At 36.7% G+C, this 20,327-nt stretch overlaps 2 protein-coding genes across 2 annotated transcripts; one reads left to right on the top strand and one right to left on the bottom strand.

Annotated features, from left to right (window-relative positions):
- The first annotated feature begins 2,947 nt into the window (after positions 1-2,947).
- On the top strand, positions 2,948-5,603 carry LOC131310756 (transcription factor MYB26-like). Its single transcript, XM_058337951.1, has 3 exons — positions 2,948-3,318; positions 4,055-4,184; positions 4,736-5,603. The coding sequence occupies exons 1-3, from the start codon at positions 3,186-3,188 to the stop codon at positions 5,355-5,357; spliced, it is 885 nt and encodes a 294-aa protein (XP_058193934.1). The 5' UTR covers positions 2,948-3,185; the 3' UTR covers positions 5,358-5,603.
- Positions 5,604-9,383: 3,780 nt separating this feature from the next.
- On the bottom strand, positions 9,384-15,476 carry LOC131310755 (uncharacterized). Its single transcript, XM_058337950.1, has 10 exons — positions 14,973-15,476; positions 13,407-13,501; positions 13,184-13,251; positions 13,057-13,100; positions 12,787-12,864; positions 12,544-12,697; positions 11,600-11,743; positions 11,379-11,489; positions 10,688-10,753; positions 9,384-9,970 (listed from the first exon to the last, which is right to left on the bottom strand). The coding sequence occupies exons 1-10, from the start codon at positions 15,266-15,268 to the stop codon at positions 9,872-9,874; spliced, it is 1,155 nt and encodes a 384-aa protein (XP_058193933.1). The 5' UTR covers positions 15,269-15,476; the 3' UTR covers positions 9,384-9,871.
- Between the last annotated feature and the right edge of the window lie 4,851 nt (positions 15,477-20,327).

Here is a 20,327-nt window from a genome sequence, read left to right as displayed (position 1 = left end):
TAGCGACGCTTATAACCGTTGCTAAACAAATTTTTTTTTTATTTAAAATCACCATTTTGTGATTTAATGGTCGCGTGTCCTCCACATGGTGTTACTTGAATCGAACCCAAGACCTCCTGAACTCATGCACGCGCACGAACTATCTAAGCTAGCAAAGAACTTATGTTACTTGAAGCACCTACTAATATTTATACTATACTAACCAAATTTTTCTTAATTCAGTTTATACCATACAAACACCTACTAATATCTTCTTCTTCTTCTTTTTCCGATTGGAACTGTCTATTTTTTACATAATAAAGAGTACATCCTTCGAACTAAGAATGAAATTAATTGGGTATCGCTACACACTTGATTGGGCAAAAAAAATTTATTTTATTAATGAAATTTTATCTCAATAAAGAAGTTTTCTAAACTCGATTAAGCTAGATTTTTACGAGAATGATTTAATCAACAAGAAAAACAAAATCAATGGTCTCAATCACAGTTGTGTTGTGGTCGAGTGGCTACTGTGCGTTCAAGTACAACACAAAACGTAGTTGGTTATGAATTACATTGAGCGTATATATTTTAAATGTGGAGTAATTACTCAATTTTTACAATCATCAATCTAAACCGTTGGGATTTCACGTCTCACTAATTTCATCACTATCACCAACATCGAAGATCATCGGATATCGACGGTCGCCTTATCGGACCACATTTGATGTATCTCGAGACATTAAAATATTAGATTGTAAGACCCAACCCCCACCTGAGTCATTTTTTTTTTCCAATCGGAACCGTCTATCTTTTACATATTAAGGAGTACTTCATTTGTACCAAAAATGAAGTTAATCGGGTATCACTACACACTTGATCGGATAAAAAAACTCATTTTGTTAATGAAATTGTGTCTCGATAAAGAAGCTTTCTAAACCCGATTGAGTCAAATTTTTACGAGTATGATTTAATCAACATGGTAAAAAGTCAACCATCTTGATCGTTAGTTTGAGTTTGAAAAATTGATCGTATAAAAAAAAATTGGTTTTGGCAGTGTAAAAATTTAGTAACGGTTAATGAAAATCTTCGTTATAGTCCGGTTTTTAGTAACGGTTATTAAAAACCGTTGCAACAGTTTTGTAATTAAAAACCGTTGCAACAGTTTTGTAATCTAGTAACGGTTACATACAAACCATCGCTATAGTCCTATTTCTAATAACGTTTTGCAAATCGTCACTACATACCATCTATACCAACTGTTTTTCCAAGCATTATTAAAAAAATCGTTGGGAGATCCCAAATTTCTTATAGTGAAAAGGGCCTCATTTTTAATTTTGCACTTTAAGCCCCCGAACAGTCAAGGGTGGCCCTGGATGCTGGGCATCACGTGGCGGGTGCTCGAAGACCACCAAATAAATTTTCGTGTCGTATTGGAAAACGGATCCGGGGGCTCTGCTGCCCAGGAGGGCACAGTAGCCCCTACCCAGCATGGTAAACGGCACCGTTTGGTTTAAAATAAAAATTCCTCACCACCAACTTGCAATCTTATGGAGCAGAAATGTGATTATGAGAGCCCTAGAGACAAAATTTGATTATGTCTCTTTAGAATAATATGATCAGAATAATAAGATTTTCACACCCGTACAAACGGATTAAAAATTAAAACACTTAATTTTTTAACTATATTTTTTAATATATAAACAGTCTAAAAAATTTAAGTGTGAAAATTTTCACCCCGTTTGAATCGATACAAAAATCTTGTTATTCTGGTCATATTAACAAGATCTTTGCACCGATTCAAATGGAGTTAAAATTTACACATTTAATTTTTTGAGACGGTTTATATATTAAAAAATATAGTTAAAAAATTAAGTGCTTTAATTTTTAATCCGTTGTACAGGTATGAAGATCTTATTATTCTGATCATATTATTTTAAAGAGATATAATCAAATTTTGTCTCTAAGGATCTCATAATCATATTTCTGCTACATAGGATTGCAAGTTGGGGATGAGAAATTTTTATTTTAAACCAAACGGTGCCGTTTACCATGCTGGGTAGGGGCTACTTTGCCCTCCTGGGCAGCAGGCCCCCGGATCCCTGGAAAACAATGGACCACATACCACGTGCTCTGAGCAACCAATCACAGCCGTTAGATGCGTGGACCTTTTACTATATGCAGTTACTGCCTCGAGGGATCCATGACGTCAAGGGCTATCTTAGCCGACTATTCATGCATCGTCAAATGTAACTACAATCTTATACTGCTCATAATTATTGTCCTTTCTAAGAAATTGATGTTTTTTTTTTTAAACAAAAATAATATACTTTTTTCATAAAATTTTAAAAGATAATGCATAAAACTGTTTATTAAATTTTATCGGAAATGACATTAGTTTCGATCGATTAAAGCGATTCAAATTATGGGAAAGTATTAAGTATTGTACATAGTCGGTCCTTAGCTCAACAACATGAGGAGAGCTATATGAAAAGATAATTAAACCAGGACCAAGCTGTTCTTCCCTAAGTTTTCATGTTGAAATTTTATTTATTTTTTTCAGGTGCATGTTATCAACTTTTGTGGGTCGATACATACACAACTTTGTTCCCTTTTTAATTGGCCTATTGCCAATGAATAGTGAGATTGGTATCTCTGAGATCAGTTGAGGATTCGATTTGAGGTCCAAATTTATCAGAAGAAGATAGTTTAATTTGACATGTACAGATTAAAACAAAATGAAAGAATATATATATATTTGCAGTTGCATGTGCAAGTGTGAAAATCACTTCGTAATAAGAGGGTAATGAGGGAATCTGATGAATTTAGTGGGACCCACCAGCTTATATTCCACATAGTTATGTGTGTGTGGAGTCCACATGTACGTGAGAAATTGTGTTTAGTTTTGTGCTTGAATTATTGTGCGAGTAGCATTTTTGTTATATATAAGCCATGCAACAGTTTCAGTGGGAAATTTCAGAGTTGAACCTCAAACCCTATTTGGGGTGCCCTTGCCCTTCTCTTTTTGGTACATATCTCTCTCTCTCTCTCTCTCATTAAATTCATCAACACCCCATTAATTGTACTCTCAGTTGATATCATCCCCAATATCCCTCACCCGCCACAGCTCCTCAGAATGCCATCTGATCTTTGACTGCCATTGACTGCACACCTAGAGAGAGAGAGAGAGAGAGAGAGAGAGAGAGATGGGAAATCATAGATGCTGCAACAAACAAAATGTGAAGAGGGGGCTATGGTCGCCAGAGGAAGATGAAAAACTTGTTAAATTCATATATACCTATGGCCATGGTTGCTGGAGCTCTGTCCCTAGACTTGCTGGTTACAAAACTCTCTCTCTCTCTCTCTCTCTCTCTCTCTCTCTCTCTCTCTCTGACACGCTCATATTTCTTGGTTGGTGATCACTTGCCCTAGTTCTAATTAACACAGTATTTCATATCTTCTCTAGTGTGGCTTTATTATCTACAATTAGGTTTTAGTCTCTAGCTAGAGCAGTACTGATTCTACTTCTCCCATGTCATGTGCACTACATATATATATATATTGCTCACCAGTACTGTATCTAATTGTGTCTAAAAAACCACATTTTGTTCTAGTAAGTACAAAATGGTATATGCCTGAAGTGGAACCATATATGTAACTAAAATAGATCGAGCTAGCTAATTATTAATTAAGATCTTTGAAAAGAATTACTAAAAGAAATATGAAAGCAGATTAATTTGTTTGGATCTAGCTCCGATCCTCACATGTTTAATCTTTCTTTCTTTCTCATGCATCTTAATTTGGTGTTCTATCTCATCTTCTTTCATTCTTTTTTTCTCATCGTTTTCTTTCTATATTTTTGCTATAAAAGTTTAATTTCTAAGTCTAAAATTAATGATCAAATTCCTTAATTTTCATTCTTTTTTCTCATCTTTGGAACTCTTTGTGGTACCCCACTAGTGAAAGCCAGATATAGCCCTTTACCTTTGGTTGAATCTTCCATGGGGATTTCATTCTATAGTTATATATTTATATATATACATGTGCATCCTTATCTAGTAATTGGTGGATGCAGGTCTTCAAAGATGTGGGAAGAGTTGCAGATTGAGATGGATAAATTACTTGAGACCTGACTTAAAACGTGGAAGCTTCTCTTCTTCCGAAGCGGCTCTTATCATTCAACTCCATAGCATTCTAGGCAATAGGTAAGTTCAATATTATTCATTATCTGAATCGCAAACAAATATTTAAAATAACAAAATCTTTACGATACACGAACATAACTTGATAAATGATTCTCATATTCATCAACCTTTCATTCAAGAGAACAGTAATTAATATGGCTTATAGTTTCAAAATAACATTGGCATTCCTTCGTACGAAAATCCTGGAAGAATATATAGTATTTCCGTACAAAAAATACAACTAGTTTACGTATCTTTACATTACAAACAAAATTTCCTTACAAAAACCTACTTAAGAGTTACAATTATAGTTGGAATTAATTTTAATTCAAAGTTTGGTTTAAAATCGAATTTTCTGCGTTTCAAAGTTCAATTGAATTCTAGTGGAATAAATTAAAAGTTGGGTTTAAATCAAAATTTATACATTTCGAAGTTCAATTGAATTATAGTCTAGTAAAAGTGTTACATGTTATAAAAAAAAATCTGTTTGTGTACCCTTGTAATTAACAGTAAATCCTACCATTATTGTTAACTCTTTGCAATTTGATGCAAAATGACATTTCTGGGTACAGATGGGCTCAAATAGCTAAGCATTTGCCAGGAAGAACCGATAACGAAGTAAAGAACTTTTGGAATTCAAGCATAAAGAAGAAGCTCAATCTCTCTCATCGTGCCCTCCCTCTAGAAATAACCCCCTTTCCTAATTCACCCAATCTCAGTGGCACTTTTGAGGGTTATTTCCCAGTAAATGCAAACCCTAATTGGATGCCATTTCCACAACAAAACCAGGTCTACAATATTCCCACCTCAATATCAGTGCTACAACCGTTTGATCAGATCACTTTTGATCCTAATTTGGTTCCTGCCCCACAGGATCAAATCCCAGTGCCTCTGAACCCACCTACATATGAATGGTCTTCATGGCCAATGAACTGTGATCATCACCCTGAAAATCACTGCATGTTAAACAACAATTCAATCCCATGGCACACCGAGGGCAAAACGGTCATTTACGATGAGATCATCAACTGCAATACTGCCATACCATATTCTTCATCTGGTTCCCATGTTGACCTAATTACAACAAGTCTGCCATGCTTTCCGTCCGGGTCAAATCCGCGCGATCCGCAAGTGCCGAGTAATCAAATGGAATCCCTAGATGCATGTGATGATATGTTGGTATTTACAATGTAATTGTTTTATTCCAAACAAAGTGCAAGCAACTTCTGGAGGATTGGAAAACCTAAACGTTGCTAATTCAAGTATAGATTCAATATTGAATGAGCAGTGTTTGGGGCTCATTGAAGAATCCATAAAGATGTGGGGGATCTGCTGCTTCTTTCAAGTTTGAGTCCTCTCTATAAAAATGTTTAATTCTATTGTTTGTATGTCTCACTTATTTCAATATATAGTGAATCATGCATTAATTTCTCGAGTGAAGAACTCTATTTATTTGCCCTTCAATTACTAGTATTACTTAGCTCACATCATCTCCAATATGAACGTACAATTATATTCATGGTCAGCGGATCGACTTGGATTAAATTAATCACCAGGAGGATAATCTCATAGTTCACTAGCTAGCGAGTGCTCGCTCATTAGAAGCCAGGCAAGCCCCAATAAAAAAGTGAGTAGGGCAAGCAATTAATGCTACCTACACAACTTTAAAAACACAACTCCTGACACAAATATATGCGTCCCGAGTCATTCGATGCATATGGGTCCTACATGTATCGAACATTGACTCCGAACACAATCGCGTCCGGGTTTGTGTTCTAAAACTGTGTTTGTGGGCTTTTAATTTGTATATATTACTATGACAGAAAGGGCATTTATTAACATTTTTGTACATGCAAGCCGCAACCTTTGCATTTATTGAAGGGCAGGTCATGCATGTATGAATCTTCTGTTTTCAAGAATCTCTCAAGTATGTTTTCAACCCGCTAGCTGGGCCAGCTGCCTATGGCATTGGTCCTCCTAATTATAAGTCGCTCTTTCCTCATAAACACTATGTACTGCTAGCTAGCTAGCTCCATGTCCTAATTATTACTAATTAAGATTCATTAATTAATTAATGCATGGATAAGTCTAGCTAGCTCGATCCTCAAATTAATTAAAGGACTGCATTAATTGTTAATGTGTATGCATGTTTGTACTTATTTAGATTATATATATATTTTGTTGTTTCTCGTTCTAAACTGAGACCGACATGTCGTTTACTGCACTGTAATTAACGATCATCTCAATTTTGTGGTATTATGCAAAATATTGTACTAATATCTTCTTCTTTCTTCATTGGAAATTTTAAGATGAGAAAAAGTTCTTTCCGGATCAACCTGACAAGGAGGCTGTCCGGACAGCCTCCATGTGAGCCCCCTTCGTGCATTTTTTTTTAGAAAATTCGAACCATGCATCTTGTAGGGCCTCCAAAATAATGTATCTACGCAAAAAATTAGCTTGTCTAGACATCAATAGGTGTTAGAACTGTGGATCATATATTAAGTATGAAGAGATACTAAGGAGTTCTAGAAAGAAAGCTAGATGCCGGAGCGAAACGAGTGGAGCGATGGCATCTGGCCCATTGCCGATGATCTAGTGAAAGTAGATTGGGCCTTCGGCCCAAGCGTTCCGTAATTGGGAGGTGCGGGGGACAACGCCCCCGCTGTATGGTACGATATCGTACAGGGATATTTTTGGAATACATGCCAAATCCGGTTAGGGTTAGAATAGAGTAGGTATAAATATTCTATGTTGTAAATCCTATTTCATACTGTGATAATAAAATAACAGTAGCCGCTCTCGCTCCCGTAGACGTACCCGATTTTGGAGAATCACGTATATCTCTATATTGATTCTTTATTGTTTTCTACTCGTAAATCGTGTGCATGTGTGTGACGATCCTAACAATAGGTATGTCAAAAATTGAATTTATACACAATAAAAAAGACGATCGTGATCTATCAACTATTTTTAAAGTTAAATTATTCACGGTCGTCCATTTGACGACCGTGATCTATCAACCGTGACCCCCCTGTCCGGTTGATCCGGACATAACTTATTGGCCAAATATCTCAAATTTTACTCATGTTGCATTACATAGTTAACTTAGTCACAAAATGCGCATGCTAAAGTGAGAGCGCCTTTGGCTTCCGAAAGCATTCCAAACTAATAAAGTTATGAGCCTATCAAAAAAAAAATATTAAAGTTATGAGAGCAAGAATTGAGAGGAAAAACGTAAGGTGATGATTGAATAGTGGAGTGTCCTACCGAAGAATTAGGTGGCTTGGATACAACCCCCGATAACCAGACAATATAAAGAACATTAGACCGCATATATGCATCAAACTTTGAAAATTAAGAAATGTGATTGGAAATTGAATGCTGGGGGAAACCAAAACAAACTCCTTTCGAGTCTAATCATAATTACAATGATCACGCAATTTTTTATCCGGGGATACTCCAATGGAAAATAAGAGACCGAGTTCATCAATACATACAGAGAGGGAGAGAGAGCAGCAGGTGTACAGTACAACTGTTAGCACCTTGATTTCCAACAACCAAGGTGGTAGTTCAAGTGGTTGGAGGCTTGGAGCAGCTAACATAAGGTTGTTCCTCCCACCGGTCTTGAGTTCAATACTAGGAACAGATAGTTGGGAGAAGAGGCTCCAATTAATCTTGCATTTCGGTGGGGGCCTTGTGATAGAGCCCACGACGTGGTGATAGATCAATATTTTCTCCCCGGTTAGATCAGCTGTGGCTTAAGTCCAAGCTTTCTATGTCGGGTGAGTTCCCCGTTAGATCGTGGTCACTAAGTTGGTTCTATTCAATCCACCATTTTTGGTCTTGCAAAAAGAAAGGTGTGTGTTACAGTAATTTCCCGCCCCAAGCCAGACAAGGTAGCCCAATGGGCCATCGTTCGGGACTACAATTGGACCTCTTAGAATGTAGCCCACCTGGGCTATGGGTTCTTTTTTTCACTTGGAGATACATCACTGGGCTTTAGCTTCCAACCTTCAAGAACTACTTATTTCCTTGCACATTTCAGTACTACTGAAGAATTACTAAGTAGGTCCAGCTAAGTTGTGGGTGTGCGCCCATTTCATAGTGGGTAGACACATGAACCTTTTCATAAGAGCATAAGAGCATTTAATTTATGAGCATTAGCATCCCCGATCTCTTCCGCTTTTGATTTGAGTTATGGTTTTATAGCATAACGTCCTCTCTGGAGTTGCTTTGATTTTTGGAGGTATACGGGGGGCCACTATTTCAATGATAAGTTTTCAGAAAGCAGCTACTTTTTGTATACATTGTCAAAGGTTTAAGTCTGTCTGAATTATATGGATATGGTTACTGTTGTATTGGTAGTGACCATGTATATTCATGCTACAGATAGATCACTTCATGTATGCAATAACCCAGACCCTACTATAGAGAATGGGAAATTGGGAATGAAAGATTAAAAGGAGGAAGTGGTCCTATATTTGTATCCATGTATCGGCATATTCAAGGATTGGGATTGTGGCAGCCCATGCCCACATTGGATGCCGAAAGGCATGTAGTACCCATGTGGTTATTGATGTCGTCAAAGCTTTTGAAAAAGGATTAAGTAAAAGTTACTCAAATGGTAGTCTTTTCAATCTCTTCTTTTCATAATAGCTGACGTTCGCGTGAACTGATCCGGATACCTAAGTTACCGAAACAAAAAAAATAACAAAAATCTTCTGAGATGTGATTTTGGCCCTTCACTTTTAGTTTTGTTTTCTCAAATGATCAAGACACAAAATGGAGTGCCAAAATCAATTTCCAAATCTTTTTTGTCTTCTTACAAGAGAACCAAAAAGAGTACAAATGTAAAGAAGTAGTGTCTTCAAACATGATCCGAAAGCAATGAAGGAGGAATCCAAATGCAAGGCCAATCCTTGAAGATACTATTCCTTTGCATACTCAGTAGTAAACTTCAACACATGGGCCAAGCCGACTCAGTTTTAGCACCCACCCGAGCAAGAATCTATTCTAGCCAACCTGGTTAGACTAGAAAAACCAAAAAATCAAAGAGCATGCATACAACTCATATGCGTATTCTGAGCTCAATTAATGCAACTCAAAACCAGGATCTTCCATCCTTTTTCCGAAGGACAGACCAAAAGGGAATTTTAACACAAACAAGTCATTGGACCACATCAACCATAATCTAAACACAAATTTCCTGTCATGGCACAATTCTCATCAACAATTCATCCTCATTGCTGCTTCTTAAAAAACTGGATAATAAAATGTAAGAGATTCAACAATGGAAATCGAGAGAAAAACTACCCGGCAAGCACAGGATCAAATAACTCCAACCTAGCCGTTTCCAATTACATCGTAGGAACAACTACACAAACAACAACCTCCCAAATCACCCACTACTTGTTGAAGGGACTAGAACGAGAAAAATACAGAAAAGCAAACTGGGCCGATCTTGTCCTCTAGGAAGAAAAAGGGAGGAATTCTACAACATGGCAAATCTAAAAATGAATGATGGAAGCATTTGCTCCTCACGCAAAAAAAATAACCTGAAAATTAACTGAGATGAGAAATGAGGATAAGAGAAGCAAAAAAAACCCTAAGAAAAGGACAGCTAATTCCAGAACCGAGATGCATGAAGAAACAACAACTAAAACAACAAACTGCATCTCCACATGTACAGAAATCCCTGATTATGTTGGTCATTGTTCGAGGTGAAGAGCAGCAGAAATCCATTCTGAAGCAGCTGTTTGAGTTTCCAACTCAATGTGTGGTGAAAGAGAGAGTGGAGTGACAGAAACCTGTTCCAAAGTAAATGAAATAATCATCATTGAGAATTAGAGGTGAACCGCCTTAGAAACCAAACAAAAGATGAACCAAAGAAAATCAAATGAGTCTTATCTCCATTTCTAAAGACTTTTGAACAAGTTTCATCGTTCTTCTTAGCTTTAGCATAAAGCAGATTAACATACTTGAGATGAAATTTCATTTCTCTGTTTCCATCTAATAATGAAGTTATTGCGTGCTTTTGACCATTCCAGGATTCCTGTTCATTACAATGTTACAGTATGTACAGGAGTTGAGTGGAAATAAGTTGCTCCACTATGTCGATTATACAAAATCCTATTAGATAAATAAACATGAAATAAATGCAACGCAGTAGAAGATAAAAAAAAGTATGAAATGGTAATATCGTGCCAGCTTCGCATGCGTCCAAGACGCAAGCTTACCCTAACAAAGTTCAAACAAAAGGTCCAGCTACTAAAATACTATAAACCACCCTAATGAGTTCAAACAAAAGGTCCAGCTACTAAAATACTATAACCACCCTAATGAGTTCAAACAAAAGGTCCAGCTCACAAAAACCTAATAAGATGTATATCTTCGTGTCAGGTCAAGGTATGCGAGTCACAAGCAGATCATTCAGTATCCAATAATTGTCAGGATAGTTGGTTCTAAACATACTTATTCTAATAAGCCAAAAATTGCCAGAAACAAAAGAACCAGTAAAAACATACAAATCCATTTTGAAGTGCTCTATAATCCAGATCCTCATCCATATCATCCAGCTCCTTATCGAGAAACTGCATATAGAGAACAAATTACCTGAGCCATACCATCATAAACACTTAAACCTTTTGTAGAAAACAAAAAGGGACTAAGCAAAGGAAGCCAGGCAGGCCACATCACAACGGCAACACAGAGAAGGAAATTCTACTTGAAGAAGCAAAATTTAGAAGAAAAAAATATGCTTGGATGCACAAGCATTTCATTAAGAGAGAAAATATAAACCATCCAACAGTTTAGGATACAAAGGATACAACCAAACAAAAAAGAATCCCAAAAATCCAATGAGCATGGAATAAAGGAGCTAAGAGCTCTTGAGCTAGACTTTACTTAATAATTAATATGGTAGCTTCATGAAAAAATTTTGCCCGATGAATGAGATGGTCCGTGTGACAAGCATAGACGTCGACGTTACTTAACAATTAATTTGGTAGTTTCAGGGAATTTATTGTCCACGAAGGAGGATAGCATGAGGAGAAAAAGGGGGGCAGAAAACCCATTCTGGAGATTGAAACCGTCCAAAGATGAAGAGTAATTAGTGTTAAGCATATGTATACTGAGCAAGCCACTGGATAAAAAAACAGAAACGTCACACTAAGGAATTATTGCATTTGTTCGGAAACACTTGTCAAACTTGTCCACCTCTTGTTGGAAGTACTTCACCGATCGGTTGAAATCAGATTTCCCCGCAGCTCCAACTGATTCAACAACCTCCAGATTCTTTCTCTGTGTGGTTAAACGACGAGCTGCACCCTGACAGAAACAAAAAGGTACAATTTTAAAAAAGACATTGGAAGAGTTCCTACACTCATTTAAAAGGCCAGTTGTTCAATCTTGTAATGACAAAAGAAACGACTACTCACTGCAGCAGAGGCATCTCGACTGAGCTGGGCAAGCTGCATGCCAAGGCTTTGTTGGTTGGACATGAAACGTCCAGACTTGTTGGATGAGATTGCTTGCCAGCTTGGTATGGATCTCCACAGACTTTGCTTCGTTAGTTTAAAGCCCTAGCCAAAAATGGCATATGAAAAGTGATTCCAAAGTCAAAGAATGCAATAATGCAATCAAAGAGAAATTCCTGTCTTCAAAGTATAAGAGGATGTCATAAGCTAAGAAATTGCCACAGGTGCATAGCCCACTTAAAAACATCAGAACCTCCTAAGGTGGTTCTTTCTCTCTTTTTTCAGATTATGCTGATGAACATGCAAAAAGCCCAGAGCCAAAAACAATCTACTAAGGCTTTCATAACTCCAGTTTTCATCAGGAATTCCTATAGTTCCATCTGCATGCATATAAACACTTGCATCAAGGGTATCCTGGTGATACCCCTTTTGTAAGATTTATACCAAAATAGTGATAGAAGCCCACATACAAAAGAACCTATTAAGGGCACACACTTCCTCGCCATCCCTCTCATTACAAATTTAAAACAGCTAATTATATTCTGTACTACCAGGCACAAACCAATAGAGTGCATATCGAATTGTTTCTATAAATTGACACATTTTCCTCGTTATATTCAAGCAGCACTAATCCGCACCCGTTATTGATGGTTCAAGACCCCCTCTTTCACATTGTTGGATCCAGTGGCGTGAGAAAGGGTACTTTGGCTTTGTCAAATTCTGTAAAAGGTTCTGTATCATGCAAATGAAGCAATAACCACAACTACAAATAAAAAATCACTCTTAAACACAAAGCAAATAAGATGATCCACGTTGTCTAAGAAAATGTCCAATCAATTATCAACTTATCACAGAATTTCACTGAAAACAGCGAAGTTTCAAGTGAAATACTAAAAGAGGCAAACCTTGTTGGTCAAAGGAGATGTGGGAACTTCTATATTTAGTGAACAACTTTTCAGGAAAATTCCCTTCTCTATATCCCTTACGGCTGCATTTATTAAAGGTAAACAGACAGTGACAGCATCTTTGAAATCACTAACTTGACTTTCGTCCTTCTTCCTGAAAAAAAATTATTGAACACAATGCATTATATATGTCGACAGGGCTAAGAAACAGCAAGAAAACCCAACAAGTTTATAACAACATACCAGTTCAGAGAAATCGACAGAGATGGTACACCACTCATCAATGCCTCTCTAGCTCCAGCTACAACACTTGAGTAAATCCTGAGAAATCCAAAGTAAAAGACAAAATAAAGTCTCTGAAGCAGAGTAATAGTTGCATCAAATTATCCCTGTCACCTCTTAACAACTTCAGCAACTTCAGCAGACCTAGGGTTAGACTTCACAAGCTTTCATTTGTTTAAGAGGAAAAGTTGAAACCAAAAATGACAATTCAGTGAAACAAATTATACTTACATTTGACGACCGCAGCTTGAACCCCTATTGATTCCACTTATTACCTGATAAAATAAAATAAAGCTTAAAAAGATGGGACACATACCAAACAATCAATTATTCCATTAATGACAGCAGAAAAGCATACCAACAAAGGCTTTGACCAAGAAAACAATGCCCCAGAAAATGCTAATGAGACACAATCCACAGGAGTCCCTGAAAAGAGTCAACACCAGATCCTAACACCATTAGATCCTCAAATAAAGTGCAACATTGGAATCAAATGAGCAAAATCTTATACAATAAACAAACCAATTAGACTACACGGCATCCGATGAAATACTCATGAACAGAACAGAATGCATTCGTACCAGAAACTTCATACGCTGTGGCACCATTGATATCAGCAGAACTCACAGCAATTGTTTCCTTCAGCGTGACTGAATGACCTGACACTGATTTGTCCCTAAAAGATTCACTAGAATCTTAGCAAAAATCAAACTGCAAATTACACAGAACTACAAAATTGTAAAAGACATTCACATTACAAATATCACATGAAGATGAAGAGATTCAGGCAACGACTACAAAACCAAAAATCTTTCGTTGAACATTTTTTACAAACCAAACTACTCACCAACCAAAACTATGCCTTGTACAATCATTCGGGATAGCCTACATGAATTCTTTTTCGTCATTTTACTCTCTCGAGCACCATATAATCTACTAAGTTTACTATTCATAAACTGTATAGCATTTCATCTAATTTCAGTTTTCTCCTCCCCTAGTATTTTCATTATTAGTGATGTTATCATTTGTTTCCTATTACATCTACTGGTCTCTGTTATGTATCAACCACCCAAGTCTATTTTCTCTTTTCTTATCTTCAATTGTTGCTATCTAATACTTCATGATGTCTTCATTTCTGACACTATATCTCCTAGTTTTACCACACATCAACCACAACAATCTTGTTTCAGCTATACTCAACAATCTAAAGTGGTGTCCCATAGATGCCCAATATTCTGTCACCAATTGCAAAGCTCACTTATAGCTTTCCTCCCAATATTGTACTGATGCATCCTTGTAGGTATCCATCAATAGCATAGCACACTATAAACACCACTCCACTTACACCAATCTACTTTTTCTTTTATGGGTCACATCGATCCCTGCATCCCCACTAATAGTTTCTTGACCAGAATAACTAAAATTTTCTTTCTGTTGCGTACCTCATGAGTATTTACAAAAGCAAAGATCATTCCTAGATTCAAAACTAATCTTACAAGTCAAAGAAATCTCGCACAACAAGATAACACATTTACCAGGCCGACCTCCACGTACACAAGGATGTACATGTCTATCATCTATCTGCTCCAAGACTCCCATGTATTTCTTGGTTCTATAACTATTATCAAGGGAAAACCCCTCTATGGTGTGAACGTCCGCCTCAAGCTGGCTCACACTTTTTTCCCCAAAATATCCCTAAAATTCCCTACAGAAACTACCAAGGAGGAAGAAAAACAATGCCACCTCAATTTTTTTCTCCCCTCTTCTCTAATTCCACAATCCCAAATTAATCAAAATCCAAGAATTTCCTCTTATCATCTTTTGCGCACGCATCTGGTTACTATTATAAAGAGAACACCTTTTGGTGGGAAGGTCAGTTTTGAAGCTACCTCACATTGTATTTTCTTTAACTACCTAAACTACCTCAATTTCTTCTCCCATCTTTGCTACTTTGACATCTCAGATTTCATCAGAGATTAACCTCAATTGAAGATTTCCCTCTTTCCCTCTTTTGAATAATCAATTTGCACACGCATCGAACTTCTATTATATTGAATATGTTGTACGTGTGTGTGTATATACACACACAGCAGCAGCAGCAGCAGCAGCAAAAGAAGGAATCAAAATTCAAAGGTAAGGTAACTTACGATTGCGGCGCGCAAACGTGGACATTGTAAAGGCCTTGGTGAACCAAAGCTTCAACGAGGTAAGCAAGCCCAGGCGACTCAATTCCATCCCCATTCGTCACCAAAACAATAGGCTTCAAATCATGTTCGTCCGAATTAGGCTCAGTGCTATCGGACGGCAGCGAAGTAGATTCATCGGCGTTCTTCGATTGCAGCTCGTCTTCGCCGCCTTTTCTGCTGAGAAGAACCTGCTGGAGATTCGAGACCAGACCGGGGGGCAACAAGTTGTTGTTCTTTACGGCAGAGGTCGTCGTCATTTCTAGAGAGAGAGAGCGAATCGGATTTGGACTGATAGGGTAGGTTTTGTATTGTTGAGGAATCTAAGCCCTAGAGAGAGAGAGAGAGAGAGAGAGAGAGGTGGGGTGGGAGGGAAAGGAGGGTAATAAAGCGCTGAAAATGAAAAGTGTTTATTGATTGCTGCAACAGAGATAGACCGGTTCAAACGGTGTTAGTTATCGTAAGAGGAGCTCAGAGAGAGAGAGAGAGCGTTTTATATATAGCGGGGGGGGGGGGGGGGGGGGGGGCGCGCGCGCTGTCCCCTCATGCTGCTGGGCCCACTTTCGAGCCCACTCCGGTTTCGCTCCGATGATCGGAATCGTTTACTTTGTAGAGCTCGTCAAGGAAAACATTTAAAAAAAATAGCTTAATTAGATATCATTAAGTGTCTGATCGGAGCCCATATAACTCTCGGTCCATGGGTTACAGTGGATTTGATCCAGTGTTTCGGATCCATTCTTTTCAAGATAAAAAAGTTCCGATCAGGTACTTAATGTAATCAAATTAAGCAGATTTTTTTTAAAATTGTTCTACTCAACGAGCTCTACAAAATGAACGATTCCGATTATCGAAGTGAGCCCCGAAAATGGGCCCACAGCAGCCCCCCTCTTCCTATATATAGAGGGGGAATCAATTTCTCTTCCGAAATTTTATGTACCTCTATATCGGTGCATACTGTCACGGAGTAATATTTTGGAGCACTTTACAACCATACATTTTTGTGAGGTTCGTACATTTAATGGTAAATAACATAGAAATGTGTAATTGTAAAAAGTAATTCGGAGTACCACATGGCAATACTCTTGAATTATTGTATAATTTTATATTTTTCAGTTATTTAATTGCATAAAAAATCTAAAACAGAAAATAAATTCACACAAGCGACTCTAAAACATCTCGGTCCAGAGTACACCTCTTTCTCGGCACAGAACATCTCGGGTAATAATGGAGGATACCATGGCATTTGTTTAGTGAGAGAAATGAACAGTTTTGGCGGGAGAGAGAGAGAGAGACTCAGAGAGTGTTTTGCTGGGTTCGATGGGAACGAGCACGAGCAACCATTTTAGCGCGCGTGAAACGAGATTGCGTAGGTGATAGTGGAGGGATACCATGGCATTTTTTTAGGAGAGAGAAAGGAACAGTTTTGGGTAGGACTTCACAAAAAAATCCGGTGAATTGTGAAACCGGACCGAATCAATTCAATCCATACCTTTTGGATTTTGTCTGTGCATTAATGGTCTGGACGCGGATTCAAAAATTAAAAAACCGTGAGATACGAATTAGGATTGAATTTTTATTTGAAAACCGTGGATTATTCGAACCGAACTGTGAGATATTAAAAAAATAAAATATATATATATATATATAATATTTATGTAACATATAGAAAATATAATTATAATTTTATACCTATCCTTATAAATTAATTTTATAAAAATGTACGTTGATGTTTTTTGTATTGAAGTACTACTTCCTTACCACTGTGTTTTTTTTTTTAAGTACTTTGTTGTTGTTCTTTTATTCAATTACTTTGTTAGAACTGTTTTCATTGGAGTATTGTAATGTGTTTACTTTTATGTAATGACTTGATGTAATGTGTAATGTATTTATTTATTTTTTATTCAAGTACTATAATATGTAATGTGTTTACTTTGTTGGGAACTATTCAATTATTGAGCTTACTATAATGTGTCATGTATTTACTTTTATAGTTTTATTGAAGTACTTCTTTTTCCTTGGTTGGGAACTATTGAATTACACACAAAAAATTGAAAATTCAGGTTTCTTGGTTGTTGGTTGACGCAATCCGTGGACAAAATCGAGACCGAATTGTGATTCACGGTTTGGATTGGAACCGAACTGTGAGACTTTTGGTCCGGATACGAATTTTATTTTAAAAAAATCGTGACTCGCGGATTAGGAATCCTATCCGATCCGGACCGTGCTCAGCCTTAGTTTTGGGAGAGGGAGAGGGAGAGGGAGAGAAAAGAGAGATTGGGTAAATTATACTGTTGGTTCCTGTAGTTTAAGCAGTATTTCACTATGTTTCATTTCATCGGGTTTAACCTTACACTTTTATCTTATTGCAATGCTGGTCCTTCCATCATTTCCCCTTGGCATTTTCATCTGAACAACCAAGCATGCTGGCCACCTTAATACACTCTCTGCTAAAAATCCAATAAGTCAAGTTGGTATAGGAATCTTAAAAAGAGGTTGTGTTTAGATTGTTCTGTTTAACTTGATTTAGTTACAGTGGAATTTACATGATTATTATAATAGTATCTCATGATTATTGTAACTCTTCGCTTGACAATAACAAATTGAAAGAATTCCAAATAAAATCAACTCGTGTGCGACTCACGGGACTCGTTGATAAGGATATTAAAATCCTTTTCAAAATAGTTACTACGAACAACGTACAATAGTAAATTAAACTGATAGTTGTATACTCTAGCCTGTGTTTCATATTGGTTACTTTTGTTTCCTATATCTAATTCTTCATTTGAAACACTAACAGAAGATTACAACGGAATTATTTTGAATAGAAAATAAAAAGGTGATAAGATTTAAATTGATAAAATCCTTTCTTTCTTTCTTTTTTTTAACATGCATGACACTTGGTTGGTCATGATTTGCCATTTTCAACGTTGGACACGTAGTTTATGGCCCGCCTTAATCCTAAAATAATTTGTTAACAGAGTACGTAAGTAGCTTCACGCGTGGCTAACAACAATTAATAGTAAAATAGTACCCCTTACAACATTCATAATCGAGCATAGGGTAATTTATTTATTTTGTGATGATTAACCGAATGTCCGGGTCAGATGGCGTGCACCTCGACTACTTTTGGTTATGGGCCCTGAAGATAATGGGCAAATTCTCAAGTGGTTCCAACGTTTGAAATGTTTGGTTTCTGTAATATTCGAACATGCCATCATATAGAGGATAATCACTTATTTGTTTTCTCATACCCGCCTGAAAAGGAGGTTAACAATGAAAACTCCCTCCGTCCCAATTTAAATGTCTTCTACGATTTTCCTTGCGTTTTAAGACCCCCAAAAAACGTATTTCTAAGTATTATTTTTTAAATTTCCTTCAAAAAAAATTACTATTATTTTTATTTTTTCAATGAGCACTTTTTTGGTGTAAGAAAATTTAAAAAATAATATGTAAAAATATATTTTTTGGAAGTTTAAAAATGCATGAAAAACCATAGGGGACATTTAAATTGGGACGGTGAGTAATTACACTGTATGAGAAGAACTCAAAATAAATATAGTAATTTTCTCTTCTTTTTATTTGTTTTCTTTGAACTTTTTCCTATTCTTGTTCATATTTTCCATACTATTTTTTATTCTTCCCGTTGACACAAACGTTTATCCTATATACTTTTGAAAAATGCTATAAAAAACAAAAAAAAAAAGTTTACTATACGCCGTAAGATATCCACTGTTTTAAAGAATTATTAATCTACTAGTTCAAACCAGCTCTAAATAGGGCTTAATTTAAGGCTACTTGGGTGATAGCCAGTACACCCTCGAATGAACTATGGGGCCCAAAACATGAATTGTAAGATATTTTCTTAAGCATTCCCATCTTTTTCTTCGGCGGATTATGGGTGTGATTGAATTTTATATCAGCTTCAGATTTGGGTTATACAGTAATTACTCTAATGGAGAGTAAGGGAAAATGACGGCCCAGGACGTGTTTTGATAATTAATACCCGTCAAGGACATGCTGAGAACATTTGAGAACATTTGTTAATACTGAAAATGTCCTTGGAAGGTATTAATTATCAAACACGTCCTTGGCCGTCATTTTCCCGGAGAGTAATTACTAATTAGGGACCTTCAATTGCGCAACTACGCATGCCTTTTCCATGGTTGAAGTGGTGACCCACTAACCACAATGATTCTACTGGATTTGGCCCATACAAAATTTTCAAATCTCTTATGAGACAGGTCTCGTGGTCAATAAATAGCTTTAATTTCTTTTTATATTATTGGTGGGTTGGTGCCTGGGGGTTCAACCCAAATAAATGCATTGGAAAATTTGGAAAATGAGAAACTACAGAGCCGAAGGATTGCAAGCATCTATATTTCATCTACTTCTATCATGTTTAAACTAAAATAAGAGTTCACGAGTAAACCAAATCCTTCACTAACCCGTTTAATTACGATTGCTTATTTGTTCATTTTGTATATGAAAACCAAACTGATTCGGACATAAAATAAGCAAATAAACAATGACAAACCAAACAAGCGCTAAGCATGGTGCTTTGTGCATACCATAATCCCCCCCTCCCCCCTCTTCTTTTTTGGGCGGATTGATGGGTCTAGCACAGAAACTGATTTGATGTGGCTAAGGTAGTGTTCCACTTTTGGAAAAAGTTCTTCTTCTTTTTTCAAACGAAGGTAATTTCAAACTCAAATATAATAAAAATGAAAAATATTTTTTTAATTTTTTTTGCACCGTTTAAAAGATCTTAATGAGATCTATCAAACAAGATCCATATTAGTAGAAAAATTATTTACGTAGACACATAATTTTTGAACTTGAAATTGTCTTTTTTTTCAAAAAGTTCTTTTTTTAAGAAACCGGAACGCCCCCTAAGTAGCCATTAAGTAACTTCCTGTTATTACCCAAGCAAAGATGCTCATTAAGTAACTTCCTGTTCATTCCAGTTTGTTCGACGATCAGCAAATGCAGCTGCGTATAAATTGACAAGCTGTGGAGTGCGAGATTCTAGTCCGAAGACTTGTAAAGCTAGACCTCTTTTTTGGTTATTGAGCTTCTTACAACGAGATTGTCATCCTTTTTGATGTTTTTATCAAGTTTCGGTATCAATAATAACACTATCATGTTGACAAAAAAAAAAAGAAGTGCCCCTGAAGTATTTTTTACCACTGCAAGAAATAATTGTAAGTTCCTTACCTATCAACAGTTAGGAATGTACAATCATTTTGAGACATCTTACCCACTGCCAACGGACACTAGCTAACATTTGCCTTTTCATATTGCATGTAATGAAGAAGATGG

Source organism: Rhododendron vialii, chromosome 12a (genome assembly GCF_030253575.1).
Source record: "Rhododendron vialii isolate Sample 1 chromosome 12a, ASM3025357v1".
Lineage (NCBI taxonomy): Eukaryota > Viridiplantae > Streptophyta > Magnoliopsida > Ericales > Ericaceae > Rhododendron > Rhododendron vialii.
Note: the sequence above shows the minus strand (reverse complement) of the source record. Positions and strands in the feature narration are given on the sequence as shown.

Bases quoted from the DNA above. Each gene is read 5' to 3' on its own strand.
- LOC131310755 (XM_058337950.1), bottom strand. From the start codon at position 15,268: ATGACGACGACCTCTGCCGTAAAGAACAACAACTTGTTGCCCCCCGGT. The intron at 12,865-13,056 runs GTAAGTATAATT...TGGATTTCTCAG, and splicing joins TCAAGCTGCGGTCGTCAAAT to GATTTACTCAAGTGTTGTAG. The intron at 11,490-11,599 runs GTGAGTAGTCGT...TGTTTCTGTCAG, and splicing joins GTCGAGATGCCTCTGCTGCA to GGTGCAGCTCGTCGTTTAAC.
- LOC131310756 (XM_058337951.1), top strand. From the start codon at position 3,186: ATGGGAAATCATAGATGCTGCAACAAACAAAATGTGAAGAGGGGGCTA. The intron at 3,319-4,054 runs GTTACAAAACTC...TGGTGGATGCAG, and splicing joins CTCTGTCCCTAGACTTGCTG to GTCTTCAAAGATGTGGGAAG. The intron at 4,185-4,735 runs GTAAGTTCAATA...TTCTGGGTACAG, and splicing joins CATAGCATTCTAGGCAATAG to ATGGGCTCAAATAGCTAAGC.